The 25,723-nt window shown below is 35.7% G+C and overlaps 1 protein-coding gene across 2 annotated transcripts in view; it reads right to left on the bottom strand.

The window, feature by feature from the left end:
* The window catches only part of NEGR1 (neuronal growth regulator 1), an 817,593-nt gene that overhangs the window by 324,003 nt on the left and 467,867 nt on the right, over nucleotides 1–25,723 (bottom strand). For both annotated transcript variants that reach the window (XM_070266222.1, NM_001145864.2), the window contains 1 exon segment: nucleotides 17,272–17,397. In XM_070266222.1, the coding sequence (XP_070122323.1) occupies nucleotides 17,272–17,397 (126 nt within the window).

Here is a 25,723-nt window from a genome sequence, read left to right as displayed (position 1 = left end):
GAAGTCAAGGGGCTTGCCCAAGATTCCATAGTAAGGAGGCAGGCTTAATTAAACTAATGACTTTTTCTCTTTTCATTAACCATGCTATTTTGCTTTAAAAAATATATTCTATCCAATGAGAATATAGTAAAATGTTTGGTGTAGATCTGTCATCTTTTGTTTTGTTGGTTTTGTTTTCTCGTTTAGCCTGCATCCTCCAACACAGACTAATGTCCAATGTGATCAAGAGATTCAGCCATTTCAGGTTTTATCTCCTCTTCAGTAAGAGATGAACCCTTAGCTAAGGTCAGTAATGAGCATCCCAAGATCTGTTATTTTAATCTGCCATTTCAAATTTACTTACACAATTCACTTATGTCACCTCTAAAGTGTAGAGATGGTGCTTATTACAGTTTAGATTGCAGTATAATTTGAACATATCAAGAAATGTATTTGACTCCTGGAACAGAGAGAATGATCAACATTTAACACAACGAATCCCCGTTAAGGGCCTAAGAGGCTCTGCTGAGGATGTCTCTGAAGATCAATCCTATTAAATCACACATCTTCCCGTTGTTTGACTTCCCAAATCCCAGACAGAGCCCTTATTGATTTTACTTGACAACTTTTTTCCCCCACTGTTTGTTTCTGTGCTTCCTCTACCCATTGGATGTTGATCAAACAGTGACTTTTATCTTACCATGCGGGAGCGATTCAGCCTACAGCTGCTTCTATGGCTGTCACTCAATGACGGCCCACAGGCCTCCTGGGCAATTGTGCCAGCTCCCAGCTCCTTTTCCAAGAAAGAAAACCTCCCTCGCTCAACAGTGGCCACATAAATTGGCTCAGAACAGCATTCTTCCTGGAGAGAAGTTGAGAGACACATTTTCTCTATCAACAGAACAATGCAGTCAAGGATGTATCCCTTCCGAATTCTGTAATAAAAAGAATTCTTGGCATAGATACGAAGGAAGTCGTGTGAAAATGTCAACAGCAGAATGTGAAATTTTAAACTCTAAGAATTTGAAGGCAATTTAGTGGTCATCTAGTTCATTGGTTAACTGAAACTTGGCAAAATAAAGACAAAATGGATACATTTGAAGAATTAGTTGAAGAAAAAATGGAGAAAAAAGTCCTCTATTGGAATTATGTAATACTTAGGAATTACTAACCACGAAATGAAATAGTGGTCTTCTAAAGATGCAGGTGCAGTCCATATTCAGTGTAATACTGAGAGGGAGGCATGTACTAAAAGCAGGAGAGGGGACCCTTTGATGAGCTACAGCAGGAGTCAGGAAACTTTTTCTGTAAAGGGCCAGAGAGTAAATATGTTCAAATGTACAGACCAAAGGTTCTCTGTTGCAGCTGCTTAACCCTGCTGCTGCAGCACGAAAGCACCCATAGACAACACGTAAGTAAATGCGTGTGGCTGGGTTCCAATACAACTTATGAAAACAGGCGACAGAAGGAACTTGTCCCACAGCTTGCAGTCCATTCACTCCTCATCTACAGGAAATACACACTTTTGGTTTTACTGACTAGATGATAGGCACACAGACAAAGAAAGCTATTTAATGTTAAGATAATCAACTATCTATCTTTACTTAGGACTGTCTTCTATTCAAAATGTATGTCCTATCTTCGTTTTTTGCATTACTGTATCTTTTCTTAATGAAATAATGGTGATACCAATGGCAAAATTTTGTTTAATGTGCATGTGTATATGTATATATATAATATATACATATATAATCTATACATACATATATACACATATGTATGCACATATATATACATAATATACATATTATACATAGATAATATATACATAATATACACACATAATATACATAATATATACATAATATATATAATATACACATATATACACTAAAAATTTGTAATTTTAATGTATATGCATTATGCATTATTTTAATGTAATGCATTAGCATTAATGTATTTTTTAATGAAATAATGGTGATGCCAGTGGTAAAATTTTGTTTAAAGTGTATGCGTATATGTATAATATATACATATATAATATATACATACTTATATACATATATACAGAATATACATGTACATATATATGCACATGATATACATATTACATACATAATATACATAACATATACATATATAATACATACATATATACACTGAACAAAATTTTATAATTTTAATGTATATATATGATGTATATATACTACATATCATATATATACACACTAGATAAAATTTTGCCATTTGGTATTATCATTGTTTCATTAAAGATGTATCCATATACACATTAATCAAAATTTTATAATTTAATGTATATGTGATATATAGTATATTAAACCAAATTCTGCCACTTGGTCTCAGTTTCATTTCATAAAAAAGATATGTTAATATGAAAAAAAAACAGGACCTACATTTAGAATAAAATACAGTGCTATGTAAAAATGGACAGTTGATTATACATATAATTTATATATATACATATATATATATATGTTTCCTATTGGTTTTGTTTCTCTGGAGAACTCTAACACACTGGTCTATAAATAAAATACTATGATATCCATCATTGGTGCATTCTCTCTCACTTTCATAAGTGCAGAGTTCACTTAGGGAGCCTTCCTGATAAGATATTATGCAGTCTTTATTACTATTCCAGTAATAGAGAGTTTGCTACCTAATAGGGTCTCTATTTTATTTTACAATAGCTCTAATTGTTGAAAATTGTTGCAGCAAATCTTGGCCATTTTCAGATGAACATCATTCCATAATAGTAAGACCATAAGCCAGAAATTCTCATTCTACTACTAGCACCTGAATTAGCTAGTACTTCACATCCTATATCCTCCTTTTAGTGCTGATTACTAGCTTGGGCTTTGGGGTCCTATCAAAATTGAATGTGAATTCTGACTAAAACGTACAAGTCCTTGCAAAAATTAATAAATGCTGAATCCTAGTTCTTTAGATCAAAAATGCAAACACCACCACCAAAAATATAGGGACTTTTTTGAGATTTAATTAAGAAAATAAATATAAATTGCCTGGCAGGTAATAAGTGCTCACGAAAAGATATTGTTGATATCATTATTGTTGCCAGCAGTAATGGAAGAAGAGATCAAATCATTACCCAAAGTCATGAGGAAGATACTCATTCAAAAATATTTTTAGGTACCTACCATAATGCAAGCACAAGGAAGATCAGGACAAAAGCCGATTCAGCTCTTGTGCATGTTATACCCAAGTAGAGATAAAAGATGGTGCTGTCTACTCCCACACAAATCCTCAAAAGTGCGTCATGGTCAGTGGGCTTGCTAAATCTCAGAAGTCTTTTGCTCATGTCTGATTACTTCTAGAATGATAATACACACCTCTATTAGCAATGACAGAGCTACATGCTGCCCTTTCCATCATTGACGACACGAAATCACTGATACAAATACAAGATTTCTCCTCTGACTTTCTAGTGAATATCTATCTATCTATCTATCTATCTATCCATCTATCTATCTATCTATCTATCTATCTATCTATCTATCTATCTACCTATACACACATCCTTCTTTGTATTCTGAGGATGGGTTGAAGCTAAATATTTAGTATGTCCATATCACCTTTCATGGGTAGATTTCAAATTTGTGAATGTCTTAGAAATATAAATGAAATAATAATTTAAAAATAATGAAATTGAAAGGTAGTGTATAAGAAAACTGATGTTGAAAGACAATCTGAATTGCATATCTTAATCTAAGCATGTTTGATGTTTAGTCTAGACATCATGATTAAAGATGATTATGTCAAGGCCTTAACAAGCTCAACATGTGTCCCTCTTTGCTTAAGTGGGGTTTGGAGAAATCATATCCTATTCAACCCCCTTACATCTGATTACCCCCCCATCTGTAGGAAGAAATCCAAGAGAGGCTAAATTTACATACTGAAGCCAAGCAAAGGTGGAGATCCAATTCCATTACCAAACACCTAAGTCAGAATTTTAATTCCACCTTAACCCTTTTTGGTTACAGTCTTAGAGTGTGCATGAACTCAGCGTAGCACAGAAGCAACATTTGAGAGATCCAACACAAATTTAAGAATCTCACAAATGCATCAAGCATACCATATAAAAAAGTTTCTTTTTTGGATTATAGGCTCAAGTTGTATTTGATTATTTTTCTTATTCAGAGTGAGCTAGCATACATAGTAGAAATCAGATTCAACAAGTGTGTAGATAGAAGCATTTTTTTCCCAGACTATCTGGAAACTACATCAAATCGCTTTCTTCCCTCCTCCTGATTTAACTCTGTGGATCCAACATATGCTTTGTAATATTTCAGAATGGTGCTAGGAGCAGCTGGCAATACGTGATGGCTGCAGAGCAAGAGAACACCTGGAAAGAGAAAGGCTGACTTTTTTGAAGACGGCGCCTCCTGTTACAGACCACAAGGAAAGGAAAAGGATGGTGATTCCTCTGAGTAATAAATTGCCAGGTGACATTTCCAGGCTGGTGCCAGTCAGGGCAGCAGATGCCTGGGGTGATGAATTGGGCATAAAGCACACAGAATTTCAGGGCTAAGCAATGGAACAGAACTAAGAGACAGAGTATGTTATCAAAAAGAGGAGAACGGAAGCTTTCCTGAAAAAGCTGGAACTGAGGAACTCTGCGTTCCTCATAAGTGACAGGAATGTTACAATGACAGAGCTGAGGAAAGGGAGCTGTGAGCAGCACATAGTGTACTGCTGAGAGTTTTCAGCTCCTTATGCACTCTGTATTGGCCAAACAGAAGCCTCTACATCGTGAGTTTAAGAACAAAACCTAAAAAAGAAGAGGAGATCATTTTTACAATTGCTACTAGTTCTGTTTTGTTTTATGATTGATTGGAGTTTAAATGTTCTGAAATTACTGTTGCTCCTGGTCCTTTTAACATAAACATATTTGTGAAATTAAAAAAAATTCCTCCTTTGAGTTGGAGGAGGCAGCATAGACAAACAAAATTAGCCATGGATTGATAATTGTTGAAGCTAGGTGATAGTACATTGGGTTTGTTATATTATTCTCCTTCTCTTAAAGAAGCATCCCTCTCTTGAAACTGACACAATGGTCCAGCAAACATCCCATTTCTTTTCTCCTGTCACCACAAAATTTCTTGAAAGAGACAAGTTTTCTCCACTTGTTCACCACTCCCGACTTGCATTCCCTATTTAACCCACCCAGTCTGGCTTCGGCTCCCGCAGTCACTGAAATGGCTTTTATCAAGGTCAAAAATGACTTCCATATTACCAAACCCAATAGGTACTTTTCTGTATGTATCTTATTCTACCTCTTACTGCATTTCAATTCATTAGATCTCTTTCTCGTTAAACAACCGCTCTGAGCTCTCCTCTCCTAAGTCTTCATCTGTCACACTAGCAACTCTTTCTAAGTCTCTTTTTCTCTCTTGTCTTCCAAATCTTCAGCCAGTGGTCATGGAAACTTCTTCTGTCTGTCTGTTTTGCCTTTTTAGGACAGACTTAAACTCATGACTCTAAGTCTTATTTCTTGTCCTGGCCTCTTCCTTGAGATCAAGCCTCCTATATCCAGTTATTCACCGACATTTTTCCATTTGGATGTCTAATATTCCTCATAACTTAACATGGCCAAAGTAGAAATCTTGACTTTTCTTCAAAATATACTTCTCTCCTGGGTTGCCTCATCTCAGTTAATGACATGCCAATCCTCCAAATTAATGAAGCCAGAAAGCTACGAGGAATTCCCCATCTCCCATCTCTCAGTCTTTGGTTTTACCTGTGTAATATGGGATTCACTCACTTCTCTTCATACCCACTGCCATCACCCTTGTTGAAGTCAACATCATCTCTCACCTCATCTACTACAGTGGTTTCCTAAACTGCTTCCCTGCTTTTGCTTCAGGCTTCCTGCTATTCATTCTTTACATAGCACCACAAACTTCTATATGTTAAAATTAAATTATGTCGCCCCTGTGTTCAAAGACTCCCCAAGGCTTCCTTTTGCATTAAGGAAAAAAATGTCTACTCTCACCATGGCCTACAATCCCAAATTGATTTGACCACCCTTAGCTAATCTTCTCCAACCTCACCTTAAGCCACTCTTGCTCTTTTCTCAGCTTGTTCCAGGCCCACTGACTTCAGCTTTAGAACACACCATCTTCTTTCCTGCCTTCGAGCATTTACAAGTGCTGTGCTCTCCACTTAGAAGGGACAGCACTGCTTCACACAGCAGCCTCACTTCCTTCGACTCCAAGGCTCATTCTAGAAGGTAACCTCTCAGAGATGCCCTATTGCTGTATTCATAGTCTTTGTGTCATTGTTTCCCTCTTCACCCACACCTCTCCCAACAAGACTGTAAACTCCTTGAAGGTAGTAGTTGTATTTTTTCCTCTTACATCTGTATACTCAATGTTTAGCAAACCATTTGACACAAAAGTGTTTGATAGATGATTTTTGAAGGAAATAGATATAAAAGAAATATTCACAATATAACCATTACCTAATGAGTTAGGGAGTTTTTACTTAAGCAAACTATTTTTGCAAACATGTAAGACAGATTGAATGCTTTAAACCCAAATGCTTTAAAATGCATTTCTACTATGATGAAATTAAGATTCTTCCTGCTTTTTTAACACATGAGAGACATCCAAGAAAAATTTACCCTAGCAATAAGATTTATTGATCACTCCAGACAGTCCAATCTAGTGGAAATGATCAGGAGATGGCCTGAAAGAGTTGTTAGTTTCCCATTTGTTGCCTGCTGATCATTTTCAGTCTGCTACTGTCTGTCTTTACTTACGTGTGAAATTTAAAGCTTGCCAACTAAGACTTTATTTGAAAGATAAACATTCCTTTACACTTATCACATTTTAATAAACCAATCTGCAAGCTAACTGTAAACTTTAGGTTTATATATTAAATGAATAGCAATGCTTATATGCTTTTTCCAAAAATCAATTAAATGCCTCCCCAAAAACCATCAGGCCTCTACTAATTCAAACACAGGGTTGAGAAGCCATTTTATCTTTACAGATGTGTGTTGAAAATCCATAATTATTCCTTGTCATGTCACAAAAGGAAAAATGGAATACACTCCCATGAAATCCCCGGTGGTAATCAACTCCACCGAGAGTCTTGCTCTGAGAGTGCTCTCCTTCTCTTCAGCTGGTTCTTTTGTCCTGTAATTGAATTGAATTTGCTCCTCGCCCCATTCCTTCCAGACAGCTTCTCATTTGAGGGCTCTGAAGATGTATTACACTAATATATCGTCAGAATGACAATGCTATGATGATGCATGAGTATAATACATCTTCAGAGCTTCAGCACTGGCCAGAAACAATGCAGCTGCTACTGGATCAAATTCAAACCTAATGCAAAAGGAAACATTAAAAAAAATCTGGCTAACAAGGACGGTGAAAAAAAACTCCTAAATAAAAAAAGCTATTTTAATGAACTCCATAATCTGTACACTCTGAAGACAAGTTTTCAAGACTTTAATATGGCTTATTATTAATTTGTAAATTTATGCAAGAATATACTCTATAAACTTCTGAAGATTACAATTAAACATAACCTTAGCTAGACAAAAAATACACAATAAATGTAGTTTTTTTAAGTTTCAATCTCTCAAGCAAAGTTTACATACAAAGTTTACATGCAGTAAATGTTGCATTTTGCCTCTTTTGTCAGCCTGGAAAAATTAGTTTCTTGACATTTCATAAGACATTTTCCTTATGCATTATACTAGGAGAACTTTCATGAGTGTTGATCCTCTTCTCTGAAGACAGAATCCCCTTTGTAATGTTTTCATAGAGGGTGTCAGTACTGCCTTCTGACAGAAGATATCCATAAAATTTTTGGAATCTTTAACAGGCTGAAATTGAGTTGCACAGTAAACTAGGATTAGAGAATTTATAGATGATGATAATAATAGCCATAATAAAGAGAAAAACAGGGCACCATTATTCATGGTCTCCTGGTCACAGTATCCTTTGTACCCCTTACCTGGCGCTGCTCAGGTTGGGAATCACACAGAAATCTCAGAGAGGGCAGCCCCTCAGGAATATGTAGCTATGTGAAGACTCTTTTCTTTTGTTCCTTATTTTTACAGACTTTTTTTTCCTACAGCACAGAAGGGAACTAAAGAAAACAAATGTGTCCCTCCTCCAAAACATTGCTTTTTGTCTTCCCCTCATCATCCACCATTTACTAGAATCCCAATAAATAATTCAAACTTTTGTTTCTAGGAGTCTTTCTGGTAGTAACAATCCATAAATAATCACTAAACAATCCCTCTTCTGTTTTCTATGTAGAAACGACTAAATACGAAATAATATCTCACTAGTTTAGTGATGTAATCACTACATTGCATTTATCTGATTTTTTACCACATAAGAACAAGGTACTTATCATCACCATCTTTTATTATCTGCCTTCAAGCAACTTTCATGTAAAGATAAACCATAAGAACAATTTTAATAATAACAGCTAAGAATCTGGAACTCAGTTTTGCCTGGGTATTCTTTAAACTTTTAACTTGTAATATCTCCTTCATACTGCAGCCTTGTGAAATTACTATTATCAGCTCATTTTGCATATGAAGAAACTGAGGCACAGAGAGCTTAAGAAATTTGCCCAAGTTAACGCATGTGGTGAATGGCAGAGTATGAATTTGAAACCAAGTGGTACCAGTACTGCCCATGTCCTTTTAAGCACTATGCTATATTGCCTTGGTTAATAGGAGTTTGATAACTACATATAAAAATGTTATTAGCTTTTCTCTTTGGGGAATGATCTATTTACAAAGGTTATAAATGAAAGTAATTATGATTAGGCATATTAATTTTTAAAACACTAATCAGTTAATATAAATTTGTTAATCACGTAAAGACTTTATAGTATTCTAAAATATTGTGTCATTTAACAAATATTTATTGAGTACTTACTATGTAGCTATATTTGCCTGAATCATGGATCTTAAAGAAACAGCACACAAAAAGTGAGAGAAATTAAAAGTATTTACCATAGTTTTACTGATCTGTAATCCAAGAGCATCAAAATCATTCCAATTTTTCATTAGTGATGATTATTCCTAATTATAGTCAAGTTAATCAAGAAAAGTATAACTTTAAAACAAGCTGGAGTATAATTAAAATTCAGTAACAATATACTCATTTTGAGTAAGGAAAAATAGATATAGTGTTCTTTTATACTAGAGGTCATAACTTCTCTAAAAATAATTTAGCGCAAGCCAACCATATGCTCTTGTCTATAACTGTCAAGAACACTTTGAGTCTTCATTTCAAAAGAAATCATTATTAACATATTTTCTTTTTCTTACTTATATATATTAGTAATAATCTAGGAACAGCACTAAAATTCTAGTAGGCCTTGTTTCTGCAAAAATGTAGCCTTGATGGATATGATCTTACGTTTACAGGAAAATTGTATCCTCATTGACTGCCAGGGTTCAAATAATCAGTACAGCCTGGGTTCACATGAAAAGTATGGTCTTTTCTTCAGGAATGTGGTACAAGAAGTCATAATACTTCACATGTAAAGTAGTTAACATACGCTCACCTAACACATGTTAGAACAGTGCCTGGGACATACTAAATGCCCAATAAATAATACTTAATGTAAGCATTATTGGGCTCATTTAAACTTTCACAGTACCTACTGGTGCTCTTTCTGGATCCTTATAGGATCCATTTCAATATTATGAATACAAATTTTACTAACGGAGTCCCATTTCAGCTTGAATTAGCATGGAATTTACAACCAAAGTAAAAGCTGCATTTTCTAAGATGCTAACCTTTAAATAAGCCCCTAACTTGTTTAGACATAACCATTTATGTAATACCTTTCCCTAATACACGTATTGTGACATTGAAATTGCTCAGGCAAAAGGCTCTAGAAAAATCTAATTCCTAAAGTATAAACAGTATAATGCCAACCGTTATCCCCAAATTCAGTCCACTAAGGGGAGACATAACCTAGAGTGTTGTGTGTGTGTGTTTTTTTTTTTTTTTCTAATGCCCAGTTCTCTGGGAAAATGAAGTTCCATAGGGGGAAAAAAAATAAAAAAGCAATCTTATATGAAATGCTTTGAAATGCTTGATGGATTCCTGTTTTCTGTTCTATATGGGTAAGGACTTTCCTCTGAGAATAGTGAATTATTTTTTATATTGATTCATCATATCATCAGGCCCACTGCTTAGCCTTATATGTGCCTTAAAATAGTGAAAACTGTCTTGTTTTTTATTTTCAAATAATAGGCATTAAGAGTTCGGAATAGACACAATTCTGCATACTCCACCACCAACTGGATAGAAGTAGAGAGACTTCAGAAACAGACAAATGAAAGTTAAAATTATAAGGAAAACACTGAGAACAAAAAGGCAATTTTAACTACATCTATAAATTATTGGTGTGCAATCTTATGGTAGAAGTTTAACTTGCCATCATTATGTAGATTCATTCTTTATATAATTATCCATTATGTAAAGCCCTTATGGAAATTCATAAAAGCTCCACATAGAATACAGCTCTACAGTGGAACTAGAACCATAGTTTGTAATCTGAAAATCTGTTATTGTTGAAGCGTCATCAGCATAAATTGCTGGTTTTACTGAATTTTTCTTCCTGGCATTAAGAAGCAAAGCACAGTGTCAGGATTACGAACCTGAAAAAAGACTTAAAGATTTATAGTGTTTGGGCGACAGGCTGCCAGCTTGCAAGAAGTACACACAGAGCCTCTTCATCACATCACCCCATGTGTTGGCCCAGCACTCAAACATTTCAAAGAAGACTTTGTTTCACAAAAGGGGAATGACAATGAAATCAAGAGCACTAACAGAAAGTTTCTAGTAGTTTGTTCCTACTTTCTAGTTTGTTCCTGTGATGACTTGAACTCTTCTCAGAATTATTTTAAACAGTACTCAGCAGTGTACATGGTTTTTAGATACTAATTTTCATTTTTTACAGCCTTCTATTTTTTATGATAATTAGTAATTATCATTTTCTGTCTTAAGACTGTATTTAATTCTCTTGAAAGATTATAAAAACTTTAATGTCAGGGCTCGCCCCGTGGCCGAGTGGTTAAGTTCGCGCACTCCGCTTTGGCGGCCCAGGGTTTTGCTGGTTCGGATCCTGGGCGCGGACATGGCACTGCTCATCAGGCCATGTTGAGGCAGTGTCCCACATGCCACAATGAGAAGGACCCTCAACTAAAAGTATACAACTGCCTACTGGGGGGGATTTGGGGAGGGAAAAACAAAAGATTGGCAAGTTGTTAGCTCAGGTGCCAATCTGTAAAAAAAAAAAAAAAATTAACTTTAATGTGCTACATCTGTATGTCTTAAAACTGGGAAATAAAATTTAGAACTCAAATCACTTTTAAAATATCTAATGTAGCGGTCAGCAAACTTTTTCTGCAAAGATCAGATAGTATATAGTTTTGGTTTTGTGGGCCATATGGTTTCTATTACAACTACCTAACTTTACCATCGTAGCATGAAAGAAGATACTATGCGACTGTGGAAGAAGAAGCACCCAATTTTTCCTAGGATGCTCAGCAATAGCTTCATAAAAAGTTGAAGGATGAGTAGGAGTTTCCCAATCGTATAAAGGGACAAAGGATACTCAATAGAAGAAATAACACATATAAAAGTAGAGAAACCAAATGTCCACCATGACTAACTGGAAGTTGCATTTTGCCTCCACATGTAAGTTCTTTACTTCTTATTTGCTCTTTAATCCTCCACAATTGGGTTTCTGGTCCATTATGCCGCTGAACTGCCACAGTGATCACCAAACTACCTAACCCAAAGGTAATTATTCGGGTCTTAACTTATCTGACCTGATTGACATTGTCCACCACTCACTGCTCCAGGAAAATTTTTCATCTTTTGGTTTCTTGAAATCTGGCTTTCTGGTTCTATTCCTATATCTCAGGCCACTTGCTTGTGGTCTCCGTTATAAGTGCTCAATGTTGTTGATTAAACAAAAGTGATCAGCGCCAAGGGACTGATTTCAGAAAAGAGCGACCTGAGACTGTCTAAATGTGGGCTGGATGGATTCAACAGAGAGGAAGAGATTAAAGATGTAGGGAGAAAGAAGACATTTAATGGAATGAGGACCTGACAAATGGGAAGGGATGGAGGCAATCCAAGAACATAACAGGACAAAGGCTACTTAACTGAACAGTCTTTATCTTGTGTTAGGCAATATGGTCTTGACTCCTATGGATAATTGGGGTGAGAATACCCTGTCAAAAGGCACTAAGCATATGGAAATTAGACCAAAAAAGAATCTGAGACATACAACCTTGTGTTTATGCTCATATTTTAGCTTCAGAGTCAAAAAAAAATCTGTCAGCTAATAAACACCAGCAGAGTAGAATTCCCCGGAGATTCCAGATATCAAAGAATAGGAATGAACTAGGCAACAGAGCTTCAGATAAACAGCAATGAATAATAAGTGGAAATTTGACAGAAGTGTTCAAAATGTCTCCATATTTGTTATCTGTAATCTATCGTTTTAAAATTTACCTTTTAACTTTTCCTGTGTTTTTTTTCTGACTGGATCTAGATTTATCAATACAATGATGTGTGATTAAGAATTTCATCTTTATATTCAAAATCAGATGCCTTGCGTAAACTTAATGTTCTCTAGAAGTTTTAAGCGAGTTTTAGCTTTGTGAGATCCTTATTTGAGAGCAGCTATGTGAACTGCATTCAAGAGCTGGAAATAAACCCTTCAACTTCAGAAACAGGGTTGAAGATTTTACTCGGTCAAAAATTCAAACACAATTTCAGTAGTAAATTAATGACTAATAATATAGAGTATTTACCACAAGTAATGAACTCTGATCAATGCTCTATACTATTCCGTTTAATCCTTATAGCAGTTCTGTGAATTGGGTACAATTATTATTGCCATTTGTATTTGAAGTTTAAAGGAGTTAATTTTGTCTAAGATCTTATAGTTTGTACGAGAAAGAGCTGGGTCTCAAACCCAGTTCTGACTGACATCAAAGTTCACGATCTTGATCACTGTGCTATACTGGCACAGTCTGATGCCTAAGAAATTACTGGTAGGAAAGAAGGGAATCATACACCTTATATCAGGAACTTTGAGAAAATCTTGAAAATTTTCTAAGTAGATAAGGAACCAGTCTAGTTAAAGCAGTAAGATCTCCTGTAAATTAAGATGTATAAACCTATTTAAATCTCTAGTGATAAAACAATTGCCTCTTTATATTTTCCTTGATATAAATATATTTTACTATTAATTCTATAAGCCCCATTTGTAGACGCACCAGGCTCCAGGCCCTGTTCTAGGCTTGTTAGACAAAACCAAACGAAATATGATCCATCCCTTGCACTGAAGTTATTTAAGGTGCAGTGCTTGAGAAAATATCATAGGAAGCACCCTAGATCTCTGAGTCTCTGACAATTTTACTATAAGGCAGATCAACAGAGTTATATATTTTAAGCCAGTAATGGTTTTAACTCCAAGTGTACAACATCTAATCATTTGAAGTAAAGTAAAATGGTTGACTCCAGAGATGGGACAGGAATGACACAAGATAAGTCTTGCATATTTTGTCAGGCCAGAAAGTATGAAAGTGCTAAAAAAAAAAAAATGGTAGGGGCATATCATAAGAACACAGGAGTCAGAATGAAGTAACCCCCACTCACCAAATCAGGAACAATGTGAGCATCAAAATAATTAAAGACAGTAATGAATTATAAACAATTATAAAAAGTTGGAAACCCATGAGTCTTTCTGCCATAATAAATATACAGATAAACAAACAAATAAATAAATAACAAATAGGGGAAAGTGAAGTTCTTGTTTATGGTAGAATGCCAAGTGCTAACTGGTAAAAGGAGAAGGATTGCTGAAGATAGAAAAATCAGCATTTTGTAATCAGAGTAAAGATTGGTTCACAATAGTATCAGTGATCATGCCAAATCTAAGGGTAAGTTTGAGTAGCAGGTATTTGCATATTACGGTCTTGAAATCTCTTCCTACTGCTTATTGGTGCATAAGGAAGGAAAATGAACTATACAAGGCAGAAATCAGATAACTGGATTGGGTAATTAAAATTAACATCAAATGAGGGACAGATGGATACCCTGTGCCTCTGGGTATCATTTCCTGGGAAAGCTACAACTTCACTTGTTTAGTCCCACATGGGCATCACTGGAATCTAATTCTAAGAAAACATGAGTTAAACCCCTAATGAAAAAATACTCTACTTTAAAAAAAGAGGTATGTTCATTGTTGAAAAATGTCAATGTTCAATAATGACAAAGGAAGACTACGGAATTAGTCTCCAGACTAAAGAGGACTAAAGTGATATGACAACCAAATACAATGCTTGGCTTCTCTACTAGAGGGAAAAGAATTCTAAAAAAAACACTATCAGACCAGTTCACACAATTGGAATATGTACAGTAATGTGATAAAAGTATGATATAATGTTAAATGTACAAAAGTTGAAAACTGCACTGTGCTTATATAAGAGAATGTCCTTTTTCTTTAGAAATGTCCACTGAAATAACTAGGGAGAAAAGGGCATGATGTATGCAAGTTGTCCTCAAATGATTCAGTGAAAAAAACATATATATATATATTTTTATATGCTCTATACACAGCAAATGTTGAAACTAACATGAAAAATGATGAATGAAACTGAGTAAAGGATATGGGATGTTCTTTGTATTATTCCTGTAACAGTTTTTAACATCAGTTTGAAAATAATTCCCAAATACAGAATGAAAAATACAGAAAGAAATCATTAGTACGAGTGAACTTTAAGGAAACTCATATACCCAGAAATTTCTCAAGAAAGATGTTTTCAGGGAAAGTACACTGAGTACACAAGTGGAAAGTCAACTCCAACAGACTCAGGTGATGTTTGCGATGTGGTTGAATTCAACCTAATTTTTCTGTAGATTAGGGAGAAGCTCTGTGGAGCTATCATCCTATGACCAGCCATTTTTTATCGATGTTTAAAACTTGAATAGATCATGAATGAGTCAGCAAGATTACCAAAGGTACCGGTAAAAAATTCTAAACAAATCACATATGTACAAAAACTAGCCATTGCTTCTAATACTGACAGGAAGTATATCTATATCTGTTTGTAACATTAAACATTGTTCACACAATGATTGCTGTTTTGAGACACATTTTCTTTCCTGATATAGCAAAAGAAAAGAGAAGAATATGCACAATATTGATATTTCTTAGGTAAAATATAGACGGATCAATGAAGTTTATAATTTTGCTTTTAAACATATGTTTAAAAGCATAAATATATAAGCTGAAGGACGGTAATAGAATTACCAGACATGTGACACAAAGCAGAAACTCCACAGTGCTGTGCATTTGAATATAGATCATTAACAAATTATAATTTGAAATTATTGGAAGCATTTATAAAAATATCAGCCATGTCTAGCTATTCACTGGATAATAGTTAATATTTATGCTAATTTTATTCATTTGCTCTGTATGGTAGGATCAGAAAAACAAATCTATGCACAGTTTAACTTATAAACTCAATCTGTCTTCTTTCAGCTTCATGATGTTATCCATTATCCTTATCCTAATAACTTCACTAACCAACATTCGTGCTATTTAATTAAACTGAAATGTACCCAAGCACTTAAAAAAGAAGAATATGCATAATAACAAGCATTGCAAAGCAGGAGAGGTAAGTCCAAAATATTAATCTTAAATTATAAGAAGATGGAGATTATGTGCTTCATTCTTACAAAAATTATATTGCCATATCAGATTTAAATCCCTGGAAAGATGATTAAGACTCAGCTTATATTTGCATATCACCTATACTTATTAAAGCATATTTATGTCTATTAACTTTTTTGAGACTCACAATAGCCAGGGGTTTTTCAATCATTCGATTTTCGGAAAGTAGGAAACTAGCTGAAGGTGACTGAGGCTAAGAGATTTGCACGAGCATTGGCTGGGCTGCTGAAGAGGGAAGTTGAGAGGACCATGTGTGTACTAACTCCTAGTCCACTTTGCCTCTCCTACACCCCATGCAGAGCCTTCCATGGATTCAGTGCTCACACACCAGTTTTATGATTCCGTAGCTGCTCCAGAGAGTGAAGTGCTGGCAGTCAAGAGCACCCTCATGCTTCAGAAATATTATAGGGGCCATAATGCATATTATATAAGTGTATACTGCTGTTATATTGATTTTTTCTCACATTAATAGTAATACTAAGCATATAATGTGAGTAAGTCTCATTAGACTCACTGCATAAATGAGGAAACTGAAAGACATTTAAGGATAAGGGATATGAAAGAAAGCATTAGCGGATAAAATAGATGTTCCAGTTGTACTCTTTCTACGCCTACATAAAATGTGCCTTCTGATTTCTTTAAAAGCAATTTCATCCCTCTAGCCTTCTTGGTGCCATTTCCACCAAAAATACAAAACAAATCACATCAAATTTAATTCATCTGAAGTGGTTGGGGGGGTTCTAGTCATTAAAAGCACCTCTCTTACTTCCATGGTATACCCAAAACTATGTAGTTCAAATATTTAAAATTTACACAAATTGATGATTCTGTTAAAAATGTGCCTGTGAAAATCTGTTTTGATAATGATTATCCCCAACTTCCTAAAGGTGACTTAATCTCTTTAGGAGGATGTGCACTGTAGCAAAAGCACCAGAAATCCATAAACATGTCATATTCCTTAATTTCACCTATGTGATCTTGTACAAGTTACTGGAACTCTTGGGTTTTTAGATCCTTCATCAGTTAAAATTTAATTCTCACTGCCAAACCCTTGATTCTGAACTGCACTTTGAAATTAGACCCAGCAACCTCATAATTTGTATAATTTCATTCTCCCTGATTACCTTAGCAGCTCATGCTGGCCTATTAACATGTGAATGCCAATTGAAGAACAGCCTTACACATTTAAATGAAGATATTTCTCTTGCGATATTTCCACTGGAGCCTTTTGTCTGTTGATTTGTGATTATCCAGGATACTAAAGTGAAAATAACCTTGACTAGGAATCAAGAGACATAGGTTCTATTCTGGGCTCTGACAGAAAATGTTCATTTAACTTTTGTGAAGCACAATGCCTTTAGACGTAAAGAATAAGTGTAACAATATGCATCCTGCCTACCTCATGAAAAAGATGTACAAACATAAGTTGAGTCTTCAGTTCTGAACAGATGAGGTTACAGGAGAATATTGAACAGCACAAACAACACAGATGTATTTCTGCTTTACCTGATGGGGAGATGTGCCGCCAAGAAATGGAAGGCTCTGGTTTCCCAGTGGCCAAACAAGTGAGGGTGACATTGGTTCCTTCATTGATGGTCATATCACTTGAGATGTCATATATCTTCGGAGGAACTGAAATGGCAAAACGTGCAGTGGTCAGAAAGAAATATATAAAATTCTGTTAAACTCCATGATACCATGCAATAAAGCCGTGGTGGTGAAATGTAATTATGGCCTATGGTCATCATCTAAAAAATAGATTCTCCAGATCCTCAGGACTCTCCTGGAGTTTTCTCTTTGTTGATTGTTTTTATTTTCTATAATTTTCAGCCATTAACTATTTCAGGATAAATGGACTATTTGATAACAAATAGTTTGAATATTGCTTGGATTTTTATTGTGACTACTTTGCCTTAAGTAAACTAGGATATAGCCATCTGTCTGTTTCACCCATGTATCCTCACTATAATGATGGTTCTCCTGTTGAAATGATTAAATAAAAATGGAAATCTGAAGAAACTTAAAATAGCAGAGGAGCCATGCCTACATGCTGATCTAATCGCTGAGTGAGGTAAAACATACACAGAATTGGGATGTAAGATTTCAGGGTCACAAAGACATTCGGGGCCTCAATTTTCTTCCTGCCAAATAGCAGGGCTGGACTTTCTCAATATTTATGTTCTAAGGACCACAAATTCTAAGGGCTGTGAAAGGTGTGTTCAATATGAGTTTTCCTGTTAATGATGACTGGAAACCACTGGTTGAAAGAGATCTCTTCACTTTGGGATTTCTTAGAACGTTTTTTATGGCTTTTTAGACTATAAATCTCCAAGAATGAAAAGGAAAATAATTGTATTGTGGTTTTTTTCTGGTGTATTAGACTGTAGGAGCTTTTGTCACAGAGCATTTGATAAAATTAGTGATCATGGAATACACTTTGGGAATGCTGGATAGGAAAATCCGTAAATTAACTTCGAGGATGAAAATGTCCATATTCTCTCAAAGACCAAATGGTCTCATTCAATCCTTAACAGCATGGATATGAACCCTGTGTTCTCCACTGGTTAGCTGTGTTGTCTGGGGCAAGTTACTTTCTCTCTCTCAGCCTCAGTGTCTTCACCCGAAAGCTGGAGACAGGAATAGCACAAACCCCATAGAGCTGCTGTGAGGATTACATAACTGATTATTTGTCAAAGGACTTAGAAAAGCACCTGGCATTATTGTTAGCTATTCTTATTAGATGTTTTAAAACACGTGTATAGTGTCTGAATCTAATTTCAGTACTGCTCTTTACCATGCCTTAAAATAGCTCTGGGAGCATCATTTCCGTATGGTATATGACTGGCCTGTGCCACAAGTTTTGGTTTACTATATAAAAATTATAGTATGTTGAAGTTCCTGGTCAAAACTAAATAAATGGCAATTAGACACCTTGATAATTATTAGAAAAATATGCGTTTTGACTGGAATTCTTTTAATTGTTCCATTCTTAGGGTTTCTTTATGCAAGAGATATGTTTTCACAGTTATTTAAAAGAACAGTAACTAAAATCTGTCATAAGGATAAATTAAATTATCCATACTTCGAATATCATCTTTGATTTTTTAATGGAACCAAAACTCTGCTACAAGAAAATCTAGGATGATTTGATTACAAATATAAAGTATTCAATTATATGTAACTGTTGCTATGACTGAGGAAAAGGCTTATTCCTAAGTGATATACCATTGTAACTGTTTCTAAATGACATACTTTAATTGGCATTTAAAACATATTATCATTAAACTCTTCAGCGAGCTCTTCTCAGGCAAATAAGAAAAAATAAACCATTCCAAACAGAAGATTCTTTTTTTAGCTTAACTGAAACAGAACAGAAATAAAGACATTAAAATACCCTAGGAGGAAAGTAGAGAAAAATATGCATGACTTACTGGTGAATAGGAGAGTTAATAAAAATAAACTCACAACATTAAATAAAAATAGCATTTGGGTCTGTGGATGTAGGCGTAGGTTTGACATAGGAAACGATGAAATATATATATATATATACACGTGTATGCATGTATATACATATACACATACACAGATATGTTTAAACCAAAGCTTACTATTAAAAAAAACTTATATAGTGCTCTCTTCTTTTATATAGAAGACAGTGCACAGAGATCAGTCTAGTCTGGCTGGTTTATTAATATATTTCAAATATATAACTGATTCAACATTGGACTGGGTGTGTATATCTAAGAGAAATGATGGAGTGCCATAAGACCATGCATTCTATCCTCTAAATTAAATTATTTTGTCAATTCCATCTGATCTTAATATAGTTTAGTTTCATCTTTATGCATCTATATATATTTAAAGTGGTAAACATGAGTGGTAAAATAATATTAAGCACAATATTTGAATTCACAGAGAATCAACCAAGTCCCTTAGCAATAAACTTAGATTTGACATTTAACCATGGGAAATTGTATGGTGGGGAATGAGTGTTGAATTCCTGGTGTGACATGTCATCTCAGTGATTGCAATCGCCTCCTGGGGCCTCATAATTCAGGATATGCTACAGGGAAGAAACATCTGGAAAAAGGATGTTAGTAAGAGAAAATCCCTATGGCAAGGCTCTTCTCCCCAGAATGCATCACCTGTTGGCAGCAGATGCTGTGTGTGGAGAGGGCCAACGAAATCTGCCACATGCACTGTAGCTTGTGGAGGCAAAAACAGGTGTTGCTTTGGTGAATATTCAAAGGCATTGCATATTCAGTTTAAGACTTCAAACTTTACTGAGGATTATGGAAGGAATAATTCTGGACTCATAGGAAATGCAAAAATTTCAAAGCACAATCCTTGCCCTCAAGGAAGTTAAAATTAAAAGAGAGAGGCAGAGGGGCTGGCCCTGTGGCTGAGTGGTTAAGTTCGCTCACTCTGCTGCAGGTGGCCCAGTGTTTCGTTGGTTCGAATCCTGGGCGCGGACATGGCACTGCTCATCAGACCATGCTGAGGCAGCGTCTCACATGCCATAACTAGAAGGACCCACAATGAAGAATATACAACTATGTACTGGAGGGCTTTGGGGAGAAAAAGGAAAAAAAATAATAAAATCAAATCAAATAAAATCTTTAAAAAAAAAAGAGAGAGGCAGATAGGTAAGTAACTAAGAGAAGACAAATATTTTCCATTCCCATTTTACATGAGTAACACATGTCTAATAGGTATGCCTTCTGGGTTCAAATCAGCAGATATTAATTTTGTTTTCTTTTAAAGTGAACAACGTAGGATAGTTTCTGCGCAAAGTTATTCAACGTGGTACCATTTGTAAGAGAAAAAAAAAACCATTAATAACCTCAATGTAGGGCCATGGAAATGGAGGTATAGTCAGCTCTGCCTCCAGAATAAGGTATGGTACTGGGAAAGGGTTTGGAATGATTCCAGGAAGCATCAAGCTAAGGGAAAAAGGAAGAGAGAAAGGAGGCTTCCACTTGAGTTGCCAGGAGCAGGAAAGAATGGTGATGTCTCAAGAACCTTAAGACCATCCAGTTCTGTTGGCTGTCCTTGGGTTACAGTTTGTGTATAATGACGCACGCACACAGGTGGGAAGGACTCTATTGAGCTTTCTGAATGACACAGCAGCATGTCTTATGGTATGCCCAATATCTATGCACTTGCAGAGAAAAACAGAAAAATGAGGAGAGTTTGAATAACTTAACTTACTATCCTAGATGTGTGTTCCTTTTCTACATACCTTATTTCAAACTCCCTCAAACCCTTTTCATTTAGAAATTTAACTTAAAAATAATTTGTTTAAAAAAGAGCAAATGTGTTCAATCAATTCAATAATTTTTAAGTCATTAAAACTATGGATTTTAACGAGTATGTTGAATTCTTGTGCACATTTTTTAAGTTTTTATGACCTAGAGCAGAGTAATACAGAAATAAGTCATTCCTCTAAGTGTAAATTTGTTTAATTCATAGGAAATAATTATTATAACATTATTATCACTATCATCATCATGACACCATAAATAAAAACAATGAAAGGTAGAAGTTCTAGACTTCATATTAAATCACAGAATCTCTCTCTCCTATTGGGACCCTAATTGGGGATATATGAGACTTTTCAACTGTGTGCCTAATTTACTGCTGTGTATCACCAATTAAAAAGGCTGAAGAACTCTGGTAGCTTTCCAAACAACAGAGATTGAAAGTGGATTTAAAGGTTGTGTTGGAGTCAAATGTTTTCAAAAATTCTCGTATACATTTAAAGAAATCACTCTTGGACCCTCAAATTAATAACCTGCTTTACCTCTTATTATTCATGAGCCTCAAATTTAATTACTACTTAGTACCTTGTCCTCAACTCCTAATCAGTTGATGTCATGGTGAGGGATGATGCACATTTAGATGTATCTATAGATTTAGATTCCCTAAAGGTAATTTAAATCACTTGTTGATTTCATCTTCATCAAAAATTATGCCATCTGACCTGCCCCAACTGCCTTCCCTCATTTGCATTGTCTATCAGTGTCCTCAGGTAGGGTGTGGAGCAGCATCAGTAAGGAAAATCTTAGAATACATATTCAAACCAAATACTAATGATTTCCACACAGCTAACCATTTTGGATTATTCCTCACCATTAGCATTATGTTGTACAATTAAGTTTGTGTGTGGCCTTGTATTTTGTTTTTTTTTTTTCACTTGTACGTATTTTCTGATCTGTATAAATAAGTTTTTGTTTGTTTAATGAGCAACCTTCACAGAGTTAACTTAAATTTCTTCCAAGAATTCATCTGGTAGTCTGGAACACAACCATTAAAAATTTGAGAAGTCAACCTAAGGGTGACTAATCTGTATGTCACAGGAATCATATGAGCACAGCGTTTTATCCTATTAAAAGTCTGTGCAGATGATTTTCAGAAACAATAAATGGAATGGAGTTCACACCTATATTAAGTTGTATGAGATGTGAGGTCGGGTCACACATAATACTGAAAATCTTTAGAGGATGTATTTGACGGTTATCTTAACTGTAAAAACAAGACATGGACGATTTGAATCTGGAAAGTGCATTGGCTCATTGGAATCAATTAAATGCCCCATCAAGTTCTTAAGTTGTAAGTGTACCTGAAAGACCACAGCACATACAAATCCATTTGGAGGCATTTTTTAGGCTGCTAGGACCCGCAATATTCTGGGTACAAAGACCACCTGCTTCCTTAGTCAGGGTGTAAAAATCACAGCAGTGTTTTCTAGGCAAGTACACTGTGTGTCTTCCTATTAATTCTCTGAAGCTATACGCTCATTACTAAAAATGCTTAAAGGTTTTAATATATCTATTTGAATTACCCACACAATCACTAGACTTGTTCCCCAAGCATGTTCACTAGGCCAAACAAGAAATAAAAACAAAAGTGATTCCATCTCTTTGGTGTACTGCTTGACTCACCTCTCCAAAGTGACTTCCTCCACCCCAAAAACCTATCACAAAGAAGAAACACGGACATCGAATTTCTCAGTTAACGTTAAAAGCTTAAAATTTCATCTTAAAGCGTTGTGTTACTGATGACTGATCATCTTAAAGCAAGACAGATTTTTTCTACACACGTGTCGTTGAAATAAGCATTTGCACCCACAACCGTGTGTCCCCATCATTCTTCCTCTTCTTGTGGTTTCTTGGTCATGGTATTCCTTACAGTCTGCTGTTGTCATTGGTATTTATTTCTTTACTTGTTTACTGTCTGTCTCCTCTTCACAGAACACAAGTAAAGGCCTCGAGTGGGGACCTTGTTTACTTTGTTCCACAGCTTGTCATCAGCACCTAGAAGAAGGCTGACACATTCGGGATATTCAACAATTATTTGTTTATTGTTCTTTTATGTGCTGAGCTAATATTTCTTTGACTTCTTAATGAATATTTCCCATAGAATTTCATACCACTGCAAGAATGATATAATGGTGAAAATGTAATTTTGGTGCCAAGGGTCCCAGTGACTTTTTTCAAGAATTCTCTGAGTTTGGGCATTCGATATTCCTTTTAACTCATTTAAAAGCATGGTTATTTTCCTACTGCATTGCCTACTATAGTTTTAGCCATGTTAACCCAGAGAAATAATTGGACAATAATCATAAAAATTTATTTTTAATAGAATGGGCTGTCCTATCTTAGGCAGTACTTGATGTGCTGGTTAGAGCATCTTACTTGAGAAGTATGTAAATTGAGGGTCAAAAGGATTTGACTCTAAGAGCATGTACATATCATTTCTGCTTTTTCTTTTCTTTCCACAGACCTGGAGTCTGAGTTAGGTCGAATAAACTATGTCTCTGAAGATTTTCCAAACTGCTTGAGTCAACAAGCTAGACATAACTATAAATCTTGGGAGAACTGGCTTTTTCTGCACTCCCATTTCTGGTAATGGCTGGCAGTATCAGAACAGCCTTCCTTTCCCTGGGCTGGCAGCTCTCTTCTCAGCCTTGGCCAGCCCGCAGAAAGGGAAAGCAGATCTCCGTTATATAACAAACCTCCTGGAAAAGGTGCTGTGCTCAAATGGAGAGAAAAAATTCTTTCTTTTTTTTTTTTTTTTCCTAAATTGGTTTGCTTGTGGGTGCTTGAAGTTTTCCTGGCCTGCACCTACTAGCAATGTTGTTTTCTCCAGCTCATAGACTGTAAATGAGTTTGTAGTTTATGACATTTCAGAGCTTTCTCTGGCTTCTCCCCTCATCACATCACTCAGATGGCGATAGCAGGAAAAGATACTCGTGTGACTTATAAATGCAAACTTGCCAAATTGACGAATTACCTACTCATGGAATATTCCAGAATTACTTTTGGGTGCAAAGAATATGTTTGAGAAAAAAATGTATCTTTCAGACTTCAGTTCACAGTTTGAATCATGTTGCTTAACTTAGTGTGTTTCTTTTCTTGGAAAACCTATGTCCAAGTTTTTCTTAATCTACCGTGTCCTTCCCAGGTCAGCTATATAAAAGGGAAAAACAGGCATTGATCTGTTTTAATCCATCCATCCACCTATCCATCTATTCATTCAACAAACATTTATTGAGTACCAACTTGATTAGGGAGACTAATCTTAAGGAGTCCATGTCTAAAGACTTGAAAGACCTAACACTATTAATTGTAATATGGAGTCATAAATCCTACAAAGAGGATAGTGTGCTACAAGCTGTCTTGGGAACGCAGAGTAGTAAATCTAACTCTGCCTATGGAGTCAGAATCAGAGAGGATACTGATGTTCGATAAGGCTTTATGAAACAGACAGGATTTGAGTGGAATTTGATGGCTAAAAACAGCAGTTCCCTTCACCCAACTAATCCTCAACATAATCCGAGGAGTTTTCACAATCCTGGGGTTGGGGGAAAGCTGACTTAACAGATCCTACACCAATAGGTACAGAGTGAGCTCCAAAATCTACAGATTTGGGAGACACTAACTTACAGGACACCAGAAAAAAACCTCTTCATAAACCTCTCTCTCCTAAACCTCTTCATAAACCTCTCTCTCCTATTTCCTTAAGATCTCCACTGTAATTAGACCCTCCTTCAGATCCTCAGAGCCCTGATTTGCCTTCAAGAGCGTAACATTAAATGCTGCTATCCCTACAAGAGATGGTGCCTTCAGAGCTTGCATTCACTTCCATCCTTCCTGAGAGCAGCGTGCTGGGTCGAGAGGGCTCCATGGAGAGGGCTCCACACTGGAGGGAGGAAGGTGTCAGGGGCAGCTTTTTCCCTCCGTGTTATTTTCCCTGGGGAAAGCCCAGAATTGGTTCTGCATGGCTATGAGCAACACAATCAGCAATGGAGAGAAGAAAGTGACCATCTGAGAGGGACAAACGTTACAGGATGGAGTTATGGAAAAAACCAAAGTGGAAATAGCTTCCCTCTCTCTTCCCCTTCTCTCCATCTTACCTGAACTACCTAATACATGTATTATGCATCAGTGGGATGAGAGAAAGCAAGTAATCTCTAAATTTTACGACAGGTTTTCCCATTGAAGGAAGGCACTGGTTTTTGCTACACAGGTTTTCCATGGTGAAAGAAATACATATAAATACACATACAAAACCATATGTATAGAGGTTATATTAACAAGGCTTAGTATACATGAGGATTAAATGAGATAAAAGAATAAAAGCTACTGATTTAGAGATGATAGGTTTTGGTAGCTTAACGTTTATTTAATGATTTAAAAATTTGTGATTGAAGGCAACTTTCTCACCTGCTATATAAACATTTTGAAGGCAAAAATACAACATTGTTACACAAGAGTTTCAATATTTTGGACTACAAGGATTTTCATTTTTGCTTCCTTTTGGCTACAGGATCAATAGCTGGCCTCTACACATGAGTGTTTACACCCCAGAGTGCAAATCCCTGCTGTAACTCAGGCGAGCTGCAGCTTCACTTACTTGGATGGTTCAAAGATATAAAACACTGCTTAAAATCAGG

This window comes from Equus caballus, chromosome 5, assembly GCF_041296265.1.
Source record: "Equus caballus isolate H_3958 breed thoroughbred chromosome 5, TB-T2T, whole genome shotgun sequence".
NCBI lineage: Eukaryota > Metazoa > Chordata > Mammalia > Perissodactyla > Equidae > Equus > Equus caballus.
This window is presented reverse-complemented; position numbering and strand designations above follow the sequence as displayed.